The sequence below is a fragment of the Alligator sinensis genome, unplaced genomic scaffold (genome assembly GCF_000455745.1).
Source record: "Alligator sinensis unplaced genomic scaffold, ASM45574v1 scaffold559_2, whole genome shotgun sequence".
Lineage (NCBI taxonomy): Eukaryota > Metazoa > Chordata > Crocodylia > Alligatoridae > Alligator > Alligator sinensis.
This window is the reverse complement of record NW_005842046.1, coordinates 2,618,786-2,635,373: the sequence shown is the minus strand read 5'-3', so window position 1 is coordinate 2,635,373 and position 16,588 is coordinate 2,618,786. Positions and strand designations below refer to the sequence as shown.

At 42.8% G+C, this 16,588-nt stretch overlaps 1 protein-coding gene across 3 annotated transcripts in view; it reads right to left on the bottom strand.

The window, feature by feature from the left end:
- Positions 1–16,588, bottom strand: part of CASP7 (caspase 7) — a 32,590-nt gene extending 16,002 nt beyond the window's left edge. Inside the window, exons 1-4 of one of the 3 annotated variants that reach the window (XM_006022829.2) lie at positions 16,570–16,588; positions 15,842–15,902; positions 13,382–13,494; positions 10,770–10,826 (exon numbers count right to left, since the gene is read on the bottom strand). In XM_006022829.2, the coding sequence (XP_006022891.1) occupies positions 10,770–10,826; positions 13,382–13,494 (170 nt within the window). In that variant the 5' untranslated portion in view covers positions 15,842–15,902; positions 16,570–16,588. Of the gene's footprint in view, positions 1–10,769; positions 10,827–13,381; positions 13,495–15,841; positions 15,903–16,569 lie in introns of those variants that run through there. The other 2 variants (XM_006022831.2, XM_025203175.1) reach the window with 2 other exon arrangements.

The window sequence follows — 16,588 nt, the reverse complement described above, 5'->3', positions numbered from 1 at the left end:
CAGAAGAGTAAAGAGATGGAATGCTCTTTTGGGCAGGAATTTCTTATGTGGTGACATATCTCTGGGCTCTGTGATAATACAAATGATCTCGAACAAAGGCAGGAGCAGGGCCTTAGACAGTAAAACTTGCTTCCTCCTTGTAAAACAATGAAGATTTCATTTAACAAATTGGCTAAAATTCAATATCTTCCATGTGTCGGGTATCCAGGTTGTAGCCGTGTAGGCAAAAGGAATCAGAACTCGTGGAAGAGGTGGTATCTTTTATTAGATCACCTAGATTTTTGCAAAAAATTTGCAATATCAACTTTCATTTCTACTTAGGAGAACTTTTACAATCTTTTCTCCTATGCCTGAAGAAGGGTGCTTGTGCCTGAAAGCTTGCAAATAAATAATTTTTTTGCAAAAATCTAGTTGGTTTAATAAAAGATATTACCTCTACCACAAGTTCTGATGCCTTTTGGCTCTAGACCATTACGGCTACCACCTGGTTAATCGTCCACTCCTCATTACTACTCATTTTAACTCCTTCCTCCATGCTAGGCATTATAAACTTTTGCAGATCCCAAATTAATGCACACTAAAGTTCTATTCTCTCCCATTTCAAACCATTTCTCAAAAAAATACCTGTACTTGAACAGCAAACACTTTTTGTTCACACATGACTGCAGCTTTTTTAGAACTTAAGATTCATAAAAAAACAGAGTTTCTGTTATTTCTAGTTGGGTAAGGTGGCATGGAGACTTACAGCAGCCTACACACAATGATGACACTCTTGCCTTTTGCCTTCAATGCTGCATCAAATGGGCAGAGTGGCAACTTTGGGGGATTTAGAGGAGCATGTCATGGTACGACTACCCAACATTTTTTATAAGGCTGGATAAGACTAGGTATTCATCGTATGAGTTGAATTGGACATTACTACAGTACTGTATTAATACTGGAGTTGATAATGTAGTCCGGGGTTTAAGAATTTAGGATCTGGCCCTTCACGTAAGAAGACCCTTAATGCAGTTTCCCTTGGCACATCAAGGGAAGTGATTCTCCCACTCTGTTCAGTACTGGTAAGGTCTCACCTGGAACACTTTGTCCAGTTTTGAGCCCCATACTTCAAAAAAGATGTGGAGAGATTAGAAATAGTCCAACAGAGGCAAAAATGACAAATGATTGACAAAAATGATTAGAGGCCCGGGAGACATGATTTATGAGAACAGACTGAAAGTTTGACCCCAGTGCTCTTTCCTGCCATGGCAGGGGGTCGGACTTGATGATCTGTCAAGGTCCCTTCTGACCCTACAAACTATGAAACCAGGATTATTTCATTTTGGAGAAGAGAAGACAGGGGGTATTTGACAACAGTCTTCAAATACACAAAGCCATCAGGCTTGGAACTGGGAGATCTGGTCAGTGTGTATCTGGCAATTTCCCTTCACCTCTCTGCTACTCATCTGTAAAACGGGTACAATTTACAACATTCTTCAGAGTCTGTAAGGAGTTGCAGTGCTATTACTCTGCTGAAGGGTTCGGATGTAAGCAGCTACTTATTAAGTCTAATCATTGTTTTCCCTCTTGTTTAACAAAAGTACATACAGTACTAGCTTATAAATTGGGGAACTTGGTTGACGGAAAAAAATGGCAAGCAATTTCAACAGCTCACACAACTGGCAAATAACTGAGAGACAACTTTCAATAATACAGGAACATAAAAATATTTCAAGCAAATGTTTTACACTCCTAATTTGCCTACAAAAATCTATCTGCCTGTGATTTACAGAAATTGCTACTGGCTGTGAAAGATTAATCATTGATAAAATAACCAGACCTGGAAGACTTCTAAGCTATATCCTAGAGAAATAGTCTGAAGGGAAGACGAGAAACCAGTAAAAAATTAGGGTGAGAACACTTTCCCCAAAATAAAACAAAAAACCACCCCCTTCCTTCAGAAGAGAATAGAAAAAAAGGTTGTGTATCTGCATTTGAACAGTTGCATCTGGCATCTATAAACTTAACCTGCATTTCTTACTCTAACAAAGGACTGTCTTACCAAAGTTATTGAACCCAAGCACATTAATTCAGAGAAGAGTACCGTGCCGTACAAACCAATCAAATATCCTAAATTAGCATGTTTTCTCACATACAACGCCCCCCAAAATAAGATATGCACCTTGCTTTTGAAAGGCAAAATGAAGGAAAAACAGGTTGTGTTTTTTTTAATAAGTAACTCAGTAGGAGCGATGGAGCACACTGCACTCATTGTTCTACTCCTCGGAGAATTACTTTCATTTTCCCATGGCAGAAACTGCTGCTAACATATTACATTGGAACCAGGGATCCTGGTTTTCCCTGATAAATAATTGCAAATTCTCTGATAAAAATCCCAAAATCTGTGATTAAAATGAAAGGGCCCTCACTCCCCACCATAGCCCTGCTAGCTCTGCCAGGGCAATGGGGCCAAGGACCCAGGTCTGCAGCCCTCTGGCCTTGGCAGGAGGCAGTGGCTGCTGCAGCGGAGCCCGGCTCCCCCCCACTGCCTGCTGTGGGCTAGGTAGGGGGTGTGCCCCCTGCCACTGCGTGCACCCCCCTTCGCTTACCTATGGGAGCTGCTGTCTAGGCTGCCCGGGGCCAGGTACATATATATGCACATGATGTCCCCTGCCTGATCACCCTCCTCCCGCTCCCGTGCAGGATGCAACTCTGCCAGCCTGCAGAGAGCTCCTTGCAAAACTGCAAAATGCACGGTCTTCTCCAGTAAAATGAGAATCCGCATTTTCCTCCAGCAAAGGGGAAAATCTGTGGTTTTCTCTGTTTGTCCATGGGAAATGGAAAACCTGGATCCCTGATAATAATGCATGCAATTTCCTGCAGCTGTTTTTTGGAAAAAAGAATGTGAATCCCAATGTGAATCGGCATCTGAATAGTTGCATCTGGCAGCTATAAAAGGGGTGTGTGTGTACAACAAAATATGGTATTTTTTATATATTACCCTGCTTTCCTTGGCTGAAAAAATACTGCCTGTAAAAGGTGACATACTCATAGCATCACAGTTCAAAGTCTATATCAACCACACAGGTGAGACACTGTTAGTACCGACTACCTCCCCTGCTGCTCCACCAGCGTGCCTCAACTTTGAAGGCTGCTGCTGGAAGAGGATGGAGGGAAAGAAGGGGATCAAGAGTAGCTGCCTCAGTCATGCTAACATTTATGCACATATTACACTTTATTACCCCACTGAGATCAGCAAGGCTACTAATGATGGCAATGTTAAACCCACATATAAACTTTTACTGCATCAGGGCTGAGGCTGCCAACTAATGCCAATTATGGTGATGTTTGTTAAGGATATATTTGGAACTACACTGAAGCTGTCAATTCACTGAAAAAGCCAATGTAAAAATCTTTAGAGGGGAAGAGCATCAAGTGCTACTCACTCAGGCTAAAGCTAAACGAGGGAGTTAAGCAATAAGAAGACCTGTCTTTATTAAGCCATCCAAACCCTCCTCATAAGTTAAAATGTAAAAACTAAGGCTTAATTTAAAGAAAAAATGTAGCTCTATTGGTCTTCCAGAAAACGTGAAGAGGGTAAACCCTGTTAATCATTTCCTTAGACTACAACCCAAATCTATTACCATCGACATGAGCTGCAAACATGCAACGTTCAGCCTCAAAACACTTATTTAAAGTTCCAATGCCTGAAAATTGCACCATTTAAGATGAAAAGCTTGTACAGTAGAAGTCACTTTTTGTCCAAAAATGAAATGTCACATTAACAATTTACCATATTTATACAATTCCAAAGTGAGGTCTGTGTCCCCACACCTCCATTTAACAGGGGAAGAAAAAGCTCCTTGTCTTGGATTAGAGTACAAGGTGGCGGGGGGCAGGCAGATGCTGCGGACCTGACCCTGGCTTGGGGCCAGAGTCACAGCTGCTGTTTGCCCCCCCTACCTCGCCTCCCACCCCGTGGTCTCAGGCCCATATCCCCTTCCACGTCTTTCTCTCCTTCCTCCCAGCCCACTCATCCCCCCTAAAGTCTCTCTTCCCCCCACTGCCCCTTTCCCTCCCCATCCACCACTTATCCTTGCTCTGGTATGGGCAGGCTCAGCCCCCAGAACAAGGGGAAGCAGGGGAAAAGCAGGGGAGAGGTGACGTCAGGGGGAGGCAGGCACAAGGTAGGGGGAGAACAGGGGACATCTACCCCCCACCCCTGGACCTCACTGCCCCCCTACTACTGCTTTTCCCACTACAGTGGTGGTGGGGACAAATGTAAAACGATTCTCCAATAGTTGGATTCTATATATAGAAAATTATAATAAATTTATAAATTTTCCATTTATAGAATCTACTTATTGGGGGCTTGTCTTAAATTTAAGGTCATTGTGGATTTGGGGAAAATATGGTAGTTTCCTTCTTGCTATGGCAAATATAGCAGCATTGTCAAAGAAATAAAGACAATTCTTAAAAGTTAATGATGCATCTCTTTTTTAAAAAATCCCTGTATTTTGCAACACATTTGTTAGAGCATATTAGATCACGTCACCTCCTTGGGTACAATGAAAGCTATATCACTTATACATAAAGGATGGTCTAATTAACATTTTGTCGTTGTGCTTTATCCAGCTACAGTGCCACCAAGTAGTCTACAGAAACAAAATGCAGGTTTTGTTCTAATGGGATGATTTCTGGCTTTGTAGATACATATAGCAGCTTTGTGCACGGGACTGGGCACAGGTCTGGGGTTTACTTCTATTGCCGACTCACTGCATGACTCCTGCAAAGTGAGTGCAGATCTCTGGGTCTCGGTTTCTCTGTCTATAAAACAGGGATGATAACACATGCTCATGTCATAAGGTGGCTGTAGACTTTATGGCTTCTTTCAACAGGGTATAACACACAGTAGGTACTGATTCACATTTACAGTGCGCTTGCTACTCCAGATTAACTCCCCATGTTGACACAGCGCAGTTAAGTGTAAAATAGCATACTCCACCCTACGAGGAACCAAATCAATGTTAGTACGCACTGCATGCCCACCTCGGGTGTTAGGGAGGTGTAGCTACTACACTGTAAATTTACATCCTGAGCAGATAAGCTCTTAGTGCTTGTCCAAGATTAATTCATGTCAAGTCCTAGGTAAGGCACAGGGTTGCAGTCCCCAGAGTGCATTCCTTCCCCAAACCAGAAATAGATTTTAAATCCAGAGGAATTTATGATCATCTAGTCTGACCTCTTGCATAACAGCCATAAAAAATAAGGCAGTAATTTCTGCATCTAGCCCATCATTTTTGTTTGAGTTACAGTACATCTTTAATAAGCCATCTAATCTTGATTTAAGACTTCATGTCCTTAGATAAATGAATCGTAGAGAAATAGGGCTGGAAGGGACCTCCAGAGGTCATCTAGTGTAACCCTCAATAGTTACAGTGGTTAAGTGCCCTTACTCATTTCCCCCTTATTTCCAGTCTGAATTGGTCTACCTTCAGCTTCTAATCTACTAAATTTAGTCATGTGTTTTTCAGTTAAATTAAATACCCTCTGCTGTCAATGTAGTCATGTGTAGATCAGGATCAAATTGGATAAATTCAGGGGACTGAACTTCTCAACTGACCCTTTCCATAAAGCCTGTTCTTCCCATTCTGAATCATTCTTTTTGCTCTTTTCTAAGCCCTTTCCCAATTGCACACAGCGCCCAATTTAAATTCCAAAACAGGATAACCACATAATTAAGTAGTTAAAAGTCCCTTGACAATCTTAATTGTAGTTTCACCTCTGAGATCCAGAAAAGCAGTAGCAAACATCTTTAAAAATTTCATAGACATCAGGGCTGGAAGGGACCTCAGAAGATCATCGAGTCCAGCCCCCCGCCCAAAGGGCAGGAAGTCAGCTGGGGTCATAGGATCCCAGCAAGATAAGCATCCAGTTTCATCTTGAAGGTGTTCAATGAAGGTGCTTGAACCACCTCCGGTGGCAGGCTGTTCCAGACCTTGGGGGCTCGGACAGTAAAGAAGTTCTTCCTTATGTCCAGCCTGAAACGATCTTGAAGTAGTTTGTGACCATTCGACCTCGTCATCCCTTGGGGCGCTCTGGTGAACAAACGTTCCCCCAGATGCTGGTGGTCGCCCCTGATAAACTTGTAGGTGGCCATCAGATCCCCCCTGAGCCTGTGCTTTTTCAGGCTAAAGAGCCCCAGGGCTCTCAGCCTGTCATCGTAGGGTCTGCTTCCCTGACCTCTGATCATGCGCGTGGCTCTTCTCTGGACTCTCTCAAGCTTCTCCACATTCTTTTTGAATTGTGGAGCCCAAAACTGGGCACACTACTCCAGCTGCGGCCTCACTAAGGCCGAGTACAGGGGGAGAATGACGTCCCGGGATTTGCTTGAGAGCAAAAATAAAAATGTTTGTGCACTCCCTGCTCCTCCATTGCAGAAATCTATTTTAATCCGTTTTTAAAAACACACTTATTCTCTAAAGCAATTGGCTCCAAAATGTGGTACCTCTACTTTTGCTATTTACACACTCTCCTTTTTCATCCCTAAAGCTATTTCTTTCGGATTTGGGGGTTCCCAGTTCCTGTCATCTTGCTTTAGTTCAATCTATTCTAGATGGAGCTTTACCTGACGATTGCCTAAAAACGAGGCGCTGAACGCCGCTGCTTAGCGGCGTTCCTGTCAGAGAGTGCATTTTGCACGGGTTCTGTGATTTGGATTGACATACCACTTGTTTCTGTATAAATATGAACTCGCCATTTTCTCAACCTCCTGAAACCCTCAATATTTTGGATCTTGGAAATGGCCCGTCTCCTTATATGGTACTGGAGCAGCCGCTAAAGTTAGAGAGAGAGTTTTGCTAAAAGCTCTTTCCATTCTGGTGTTAGAAAGGAAAAAGGAGAATTGGCAATTGGGAAATTCAAGTGCAACTGCTTTCTCCGCTTGGTTCAGTAGAGGCAGAGTTGCTTGCTGGCATTCAGAACTCACTCTCTATTCTCCAAATAGTTTTGAAAAATAACAGGGTTCAGAAGGATGCCAAGGTGGGCTAAGTGGAGAAACGTGAATGTAGTGGGTAGGGTGCGTGAGAAAGTCTGTTACTAGAAATGGATTTACCCTGATCTTGCAAGCTGCTCTGCAAGGGGGGATTCCTGCCCTGCAGGAAATCAATGGGGTCTGTGGGATGGAAGGGACAACCCAGCTTTTGGCATATTTTCCATACTCTATGGACCCCTGGATTTGCAGTTTAGTACATCTACACAAACAGCCATCTATCTTATTCTCATCCTTCTAGAACCACATGAAGGCTGTCACTCCAGCTCATATGTTATTCAGAGTTAATTCAGTGTCTGCAATTTTAGTCACTATATATGGATAACTATAGGAAGCTGAGTGGGGCTCACTCCGCTACATACTGTACAAATGTTGTCAGACACAGTCTATTATGTCCAAGTATTGTGTCCACATTTTGCAATAGTTTTAAAAAAAGCAGGCAGTAGTTTCCTATTCTTTTGGGCTCACAGCATGTTGTCTGCTGCAAATCTCTATTCACGTTCTTACAGGATAACACAGTGGTGTCACATTCATCATTAAATGAATTAACCGTTAACCCTATATTTACACTCCTGCTATAAACAGAAGCTTAATTTGCTGCACTGACAGTCGGTTGCGTGCCATTTGTATCTTTTCTGTGCTATTTGGTATTTATATAGCACTCAAAAGTCACTAAATGCTTTACATATTAAAAAATACAAGTCCCCATCTGGAAGGGTTTTCCACCTTATAGCTCAATTCTGTATATTCGTGTACTTCTCATAGGCGTTCTGGAAACAGAGGTCTTGCTGAATTAGTTCTTAGGCAGCATTACATATATAGATAATTCCTAATTATGCTATATAACACCAACACCAAGCCCCTCTTTTCAACCATCACAGAATGAAAAGGAGCATTCCTACTTCGGCAGATGACAAAACAAAGCAGAGCAAAACAAATACACATTTTCCAGGGCAGATTTCACAATTGCAGTATTCCAGCTGAGCAACAGCTGGTTGGAAGAACAAAGCTGAATTCTTTTAGGGTATTCATTCGTGACATTCCCAAAAAGGAAGCAAGACAGATGAGGGAGAGATACAGCTCTTTACAGTACCTTGGCTCATCTTCAAGTGGCACTCCACTCTGCATCGGAAAAGAATTGCACCTTGTGTGCAAGAACAAGTGCGATCTTCTTTAGTAATGCTAGGAACCCACCATGCTCAGAGCTGTATCGGAGAGAGAACCAGGATGCTCTGCGTTCAGGCCCAAAGATTTGCCTGTGTCAGCAGTGGGTCACGCTGGACTTTTCTATGGGGCTATTCAAACCTTCCTGGCTGTGGCCTAGCAAGCTGCTGAGGTCATGCAGGCCTGATCCACCTTTGCTGACAGGCAGAAAACACAGACACTCATCACTCTGACTGTAGCACTGCCCAGTGTAGGAGGGTAGCAAAGCCGTCCTTGAGAGAGTGGAAAACAGCACAACTTTGAATACACACTGCTACCCTCTCTTTTGCCTTTGCCCCTGCCTTGGTATAACAAAGAACATTTAAAAAAACCCTTACATTACCATATGCAATTTAAAAAAATCTTGTAGCACTCTTAATTCTCAGTTATTTTTCATGTATGCACTCTTACGTAGTCCTGATTCATTATTGCTTTTGCTTACATTTCTCCACTTCCTTGTTGGCTGCTTATTTAGAAATGCTAAAAATAATAAACGATACGGGTAGGACAGCTTAGCTTTCTCTCAATCTCTGTGTTAATTCTGGCTGTCGTGCGGAGACAGATTCTTTAGTAACTACAGTAATTCACCTGATACTTGACCTGTTGCTTTGATTACCAAAGATATAAATCTAAGCTATCTGAGCATTTACTGTATGTATCACCTGGGGAAGTGCCAGAAAGCAGATATGAAATATTGGCTCAGTCTTAAGGAAACTGTTATGCTAAGGGTAAAGTTTCAAGAGAACCGAGCATTTACTGTACATACTATAAGGGAACAACAGGTCCTGGATGAGACGTGATGAATTGTTATGCTCGCCTCAGCCTGGCTAGAGGCACTCTCTAGTGGTACAGTTCCAGTCTCATGAAAACACTCTAAAAGACTAATTGGACTAATCAGAATAGGAAAGATCTGGTGTACTACGTTATAACAAATCCTCCGAAATGTGTATACTGTTGCCCACACAGGAATTGCCATAACCTTTTAAAAATTCAACATTTAAATGGCACGAACAATACAGAGTGAGCAATCTTTAAAAATGTACATGGATCTGAAAGGACGAACAAAAAAAATCATCTCCACACCCCACCTGTGAAGCATCTTGTTGTGAAAGAGATAAAAGATAATCAAAGGTGGGTGGAAAATAATTCCCAGGAGGATGAAAGAACAACAAAAGAGTAAGACTGACACAAAGGCAATTTCCCAATCCTCCTGCATCTATGATGTTGGTGTCAAAACTGGTTATTAATCTAAAACATGATTCAAGTCCCAGTGAACAAGAGGGTCTACCAGCTTATTCCTCCCTCTCCGGTACAAGTTACACGACTCCGTTTTCATGCAAGTGCACTGAACTCCCCCGCCCCCATCACCTCTGCTCACGCACGCTCAAAAAAGCAAAGGATTTTGTAATGACATTTTGAGGCAGACCCTCAGCAGAATAATCATATATTAACAAAGGATCTGATTTTTGTTGTGCTGATACATTGAAACAGGCTGTACAGTTACATTAGATTACTTCATATTTCATTTCAGTCCATGGCCACCAAAACCTGATGCTCTATCACCTAGTGCAAAACCTGAACTATGAAAAAATACATCTATCTGTATTCCAGTTTGCAAAACTTTCAAAGCTAATTTTATGTAAATGGGAATGTCATAACCATTAACAAAGAGAACAAGACACCCACTGACATTTCTGACAGAGAAACTTTCAAATTAAATGAAAATGAGACTTCTCAAATTAATTAAAATGCAAAGTGCATGGTATTATACTTTTATATTTTCGTTCCTTATTAATGACAGAAGTATCTATAGATACGGTGTACTTCTATTACCTGTAATCTGATATGATTTCACAACCTAGGCCAGGTCGAGACTTAGATGGGAAATGTTAAAGGAATACCTATCTGCCATGGGAAGTGGTGGTGGAAATTTGACTGCCAGCACTTCCCAAGTCATTATATAATCAAAGGGCCAGCACACTAATCAAGGTACTTTTCTATGCAAAAGGAAGGCTGTTTAACCTACTGTTCTGGTCAAATGTCAACTCAGAGACAGCTATAAACTGACTCCAAAAATTTCCCATTGCTTTCAGGTAGGCATTGTACCCCTCTTATCTTATGCTCCTAAAATACATTTAGGCTTACTGCATCATGTTAAACTGATGCTGTATTCAATCTCAAAGTGGCTTCACTTCAGCAAAGGAAAAAAACCCACTCTCTATATATCCCTTACCTGGCCCACCAGGGCTTTGTGACACTTCACTCATTTAAGTTTTCTGAACTAAAGGCACTGAATTAAAAGTACTGACGTGTACAGCGTTAGGTTTTCAGCTTCACTTGCTCTTGGCTTGTAAAAGCCCTTGCACATATACTTATTTAAATGCTGTATAAAGCTTCCAACCGAGAAGTGGAATCCAGAGTATAAGACAGACAGAAGAGGCATAGGGAAAGTGTAAAAGCAATCAATCAGAGGGCAAGAACAGTTTTATAGAGTGAAATGATGTGAAATTGGCCTCCAAAGCCTGACAGCTCTTACCTGTCTGCTACTGAATCATGCTTCACTTCACTGGGTGCACAAGAAATACCACCAGATCTGTTAAGAGAGAAAACTCTATTTTGCTGAACTCTAGGAACATTTGGTAGTTTTTAAAAACTATTTCACGGGTAAAAACCCCAGCTCCATTGACTTCCAGGAGATCAGACTTCTAACTTTTTCATTCTGGCCTTTGCAGGGTAAAAATCATGGTGGCTCACAACTTTGTCTACTACCTACAACTGAATGAAGTGATGGATAATCGTGTTGTTTATAGGAAGGAACGCTCAGAGAAAACGCGTAGTTTAAAATACCCGAAGTAGTAAGCCAGGCCACATTTCTGAAAAGACAAGTGATGCTCAAAAGCACAAAGGGAGGTTATTACAGCATCCTTTAGAGAAATGGATTTCTTTGAAAGCGATCCAGGTGTGAACAGCACGACAGGATCACAGGAAGCAAACAACAAAGAAGATATGCTGTTCACTTTACGTGAAAAGTGAGCACTTGTTTTTTTTTTTCAAATTAGCAGCCCTCTTTTCCTTCCAAAATGCCTTTCATACTTGTTATGATCACCCTGGCCTGTTTCTGCTCAGAAAAATAAAAACGGCATCAATTTTGCTGCATGTTCTGCTCCTTTTAGCGCGGTAAAAAATGAGGGTCGTCTGCCATCTAGTGGCAAACAAACAAACAGAAAGATCGGGTAATATTTAAAAAACATTTCGTTTCCTGGAACTATCAGGTTGGAACTAGAAGCTCTTTAAAGAGAGAAAATTACAGAGTCAAATTCCCTAAACAGGAAGGAGAGAGCAAATCTGCCCATGCTGCCAATCTAGTGGCTCACTCTCACCCTACAAATGAGGCAGGAGCAAGGGACTAGTTGCTGGAGGGGCTTCAAAATCCAAGGGGTGACCACCACCATCCTCATTTGCACCCGTCACTTTTACCACGCCTCTGATTTTAGTTGCCAACAGATGCCCCCAAATCTGGTGGCGGGCATTAAGTATGGGGCGAGATTGGGGGGGAGAAGAGGCGGCACACCACTGATAAGCCCTCCAGGTCACAGTTTACCCCGTCGTGGGCTGCACGCATCTCAGGAGCTCTCAGCTGCACAGCCCTGCTCCCTGGGTAAGGTAATGTTTCCCCAGACGTTCCCAAAATACAAATGCCTGGCACACTGGGCAGTTACGCTGCTTGAAGCATTTCTCAGCACATAAAGACATTGATTCTTGTCTTTCACTAAAAGTGATAAACTGCAAGTAGCAGAATAATGGAACTAGACTATTTCCCCATAGAGAGGAACAATTTTGCTTTTTAAACACAAGTTGCATTAATTTCAAAATATGTCTTTAAAAACTGCTGCTCAGGTTTTGGAGGCAGAATGTCACATCCTCTGCTTGTATCTGCTAGCACTGCAGGTTGTGGGTATAATCTTAAACAGGAATATTTACATTTTTTTAGAAGTGCACCGATGGGAATACCTGACATTTCTATGACACCCTCCACAACAGCTTTCCATTGCTTTCCATTAATTAAGCCTCATAAAACACTTCTTTAAGAAAAGCAGCAGGAAAAGTTTCAAGCTACTTGCTGAACGTCAACTCTGCAACTCTGCTGCAAGAATACTTAGCTCTTCTGACTCCTAGGTAAGGGTTTTAAACCTTATAGACTCTGTGCATTAACCCATTCTTCATAATTACAATGTAAATAAAAAGCCAAACGCCTTCCCTTCGCTTGGTCAGGGCTAGGCCATTCACTTCAAGGTTGTACAGTGCAGAAGACATAAATTGTAAAAGCCCTTTTTAAGAAAAACACTAACACCAAGAAACACTCAGCACAAAATAGTCTTTCTCTCACTTTAAGGGCCATTAGCAATTCCAGATGGCTATTTTCCCAAAAGAACAGGTCTAACATAACACAGACGATACTTCCTACTTCCTATGAAGTTATGGTAAGTAAAATGATGCTTCAGTGGGGATTGCACTCCTTAAAATTAAGGTAAAAATGATTCTGCAGCTCTCAAGAAGATTAAGTTTTTGGGTAACAGGCCCTGGTGAAACTTTTTGGAGGGAGATGGGTGTAGGATGTTCTAAGTAGCCCGTTGGGGATTCTCATGATGCAGAATATCCGAACTCAGTGCAGTGAAAACACTGCATTCAGTTCCCAGTTGCTACCCCCATTTAAGAGCCATGTGAGAAGCGAGAACCAGGCTGAAGTTCAATGTACTTGGGTAACTTCTGACTTTCAAAAAAGCCTTAGGAGTGCTATTATTAATAAAATCTGAAATTTAGCCAACTAGGATTCCTTCTCATTTTCACTTTGAATCAAGGCAGTGAAGGGGAAGAACATCATGCAGCACAGCCTGCATTTCTCCTTGCAGTATAATCAATTACTGTCTAGATAGAAAAATGCTTTGCTGGGGTGCAGAGGATGAGTATGTCTAGTTAAAGGCAGCACTTTTGGACATATCTTTCCAGACTTTTTATCAGGTTTTTTCACTAGATTTAGTATGTTTGCCTCCAGCAACACTTGATGCCCTCCAAAGCACAAAAGAACTGGACACAGTCCACTTCAAGCAGGCTTGCCAATTGAATGGACTTGAGAAAAACATTGCTTACTTTCCAAAGATGAACAATCTCTCACTTCTGTCTGGCCTTGCATCCACTGTATCATCCGGCTCTTCAGCCTCCACATTCAACTGAGGCCTGTCAGCGTACAGCTTTTCTGCCATCTACACAAACAAATTCAAACAGAACTCGAATGTAAGTAAGTGTCCTTCAAGGACTGCTATTACTGTTGAAACCTGTCTATAAAAAGAAACCTAATAAAAACCACCAATCATTAAACCAAATATATTTTCTAATAAAATTATTAAGCCAGTTACACTGTGTAATATTGTATGATTTTTGGATCTTCCAATCTGATACTGTGTGTACTCAGTTATCCCCGTTACATTTTTTTGTAGTTATTAAAAGATGACTTATACCAGGGGCACTGAACCCCCAGCTTGTGGGCCAAATCTGGCCCTGTGTCATCCATCCCGGGGGGCTCCCCGTACGCCTGGAAATTTGGTGGTGGGAGAGGAGTGGCACCACTGCCAAATTCCTGGACCCATGGGGAGCCCTGGGCTCTGCACTGGATCTAGCACCCAATTCCAGCATGCAGGGCTGGGTGGGGTAGCACCAGGCCCAGGGTCCCATCCCAGCACACAAGGGACTAAGAGGGTGCAGCTCCAGGCCCCAAACCCGTTATGGAAGGCTAAGACGGGGCAACACCAGGCCCCTGGGACTCAATCCCAGTGTGCTGGGGCACGGTTGGGTAGGGGTAGGCCCCTGGGGACAAATCTCAGCGATCAGGGCAGGGACAGGGTGGTGTCGGGCATCCCAGGGCCGATCCAGGCTGCAGAGTGGTCCCTCCCCACTCATCTGGTCCACAGGACCGAAAATTTGAGCACTGCTGACTTAGATGGAAGGGTGGCCTATAAAACGAGTCAATAAAATCTGTCCACAAACTGCAACTAGGTTTAAAAAATAAAAAAATGATGGCAAAATGCCTTACAGCATGTTTTTAAGATGTTTTCTGTGGATTGAAAACAAGTATGTTTGCAAAGAAGCAGGAAACACTGGAAATTAGACACCAACTTATTTGTTATTCGTGTGGCTATAACCCAAATTGAAAACATCCAGAAAACTCAGAAAGAAATGCCCTCAAATTCTCTCACGGAGGCACACTCAACTGACTGTATATAGAAAAATTCTGCAAACTGTTTTTATAGAGATAGACTCAATTTTAATTTTCTTTACTTTTCCCATCACATTATGCATCTTATATTTTCCTAACGTTGAGGTTTTGTTTTTATTTAAAACAAACAGAAAACCATATTTTTCTTTCATTAAAAAAGCACATTACTCAGAGACATCATAGCAGTCTTTTACGTCAATTGATATACTTGAGTCAAAGCCTGTTTTAAGATGTGTACGCTGAGAATACCTTTCCTAAGGTCAGTGGAGAGGTTTCCATTGCACACTAGAAAACACACTCTTTACTAGGTTAAAAGCTTATTTCTATTTTAAGTATTAGCCAGCAGACTACTTGTTGCTCATTCACATACTTAAGACCCATTCCTGAAAATGCTTGCTCATGCATGCAATCCTTACTTCTTCACGTCATCCTATTGAACTCAACTGATAACAGATACAGAAATACACTTTTATTGCTGATGCATCATCAGGACTGTGAAAACCAGACCGAGAGAGCATTAATCTGAATATCACTGTCCTTTCAGCCTGTAATTGGAAAAGTAAGGTAAGGGAACCCTGCCCCCCCAGTTGTTTCCAGTCTCAGCAGATTTTAATTTGACTTCAACTGAAAAAGCAATGGTATGTGATGGTCTGGGGTAAATCTAGTCTTGTTTAAAATAACTCAGTAATCTGGAAAGAACATGGATTTGCAAAATTGGCAGATTACATCAGATTTAGGTAAAAGAAGGAAGAACTTCAGCAGGACATGAAGTCCCATATTGCACTCCATGCAAAGGAAGGAATAGATGGAAATATCTATGGACACGCAGGAAAGCAACACCAGGGTGTTGTTATCGCTCAACAAAAATAACTGAAGAGCATGCAGCAACCAGCTAAACGGCAACTAGGTGCACATTCACTCCACGCCACTACGGTGTGAGCAGCGCTAACCGAGCTGTGCCATGCTCTGCACGTTTCCTCCCCAACCCTCGGAGAACTACACAACCCCGACTTCATCCCTTGTGACTGGACACACAGGGCATGTCCCCTCCCAAGCACTGCGCTGGAGAGCCCTGCAAGTCCTTAAACCAGGCAGGACAGGTTCTTTGCGGAGACATGATCTCTCTTATTAAACCAGCTGAGTAGTTGGAGAAAAGTTTTGAGCAAGCTTTTGGGTGCAGTCACCCTTTGTCAGGCATAGGGAGCCTCTGCTGGTCTGAGACTCCAAGGAGCGAGAGAAGCTAGAAGTGTGGCAGGCTGTAGGAACGAGGAAGAAATGGGTAGAATAGGTAGAAAACAAAAGGCAAAGCGCGGAGATGAACTGTTCAGTATACGCACAGGGAGCACCCAGGTTCCTCGCTGTTCCCTTCAGAAATCGCTGCGTGGTGTTTTTCTGCTCCTGCACAGATAAGAGTTTTAATCAGAACATGGCTCGATGCCACGTCCTCAAAGCTTTGCTGCAAACGTGTCCCCAAAGCCCAGTCCTTAAACCAGGGGCGGACAATTATTTTGGGCCGCTTACTGAGTTTTACCAAGCCATCGAGGGCTGCATGACAGGCAGCCTGGGGCAGATTAATATTAATTTTCTAAATTTTTTAGGGGCCCCGCGGGCCAGCTTGGCAGGCCACATCCAGCCCCCGGGGTTTATTTTGCCCACCCCTGCCTTAAACCCGCTGAGAAACTGCAAAAAATAAAAATAAAAAAAAAATTAATCTTTTTTGCAATTTCCCGGTGTAATAAAACGTATCCTCTCTAAACCAAGATTTTTAGGGGTCTCAGACTAACCACCCTTTCTACACGGCGGCGCCCCTGGCTAGACGCAAAGCTCCAGCTCGTTTTCGGATGACGGAAGAATCCCAGGGGTGGGTTTCTCTTGCAAAGATGTGAACACTTGTCCCTGAATTCCCACCCCAAAATAACAAGGAGCAGGGCTGCTGCCAAGGCCTGAGCAGAGCGGAGCAGCGCAGTGGTGCGGGCGGCCCGGGGGGTGTGGGTGTGGGTGGGGAGGCAGGAGGTTGCCCCCGGGGTGCCCGGGGGGACGCAGAGGGGCCGCGCCCCACACTTACCTGCGTCCTGCGCCCGCTG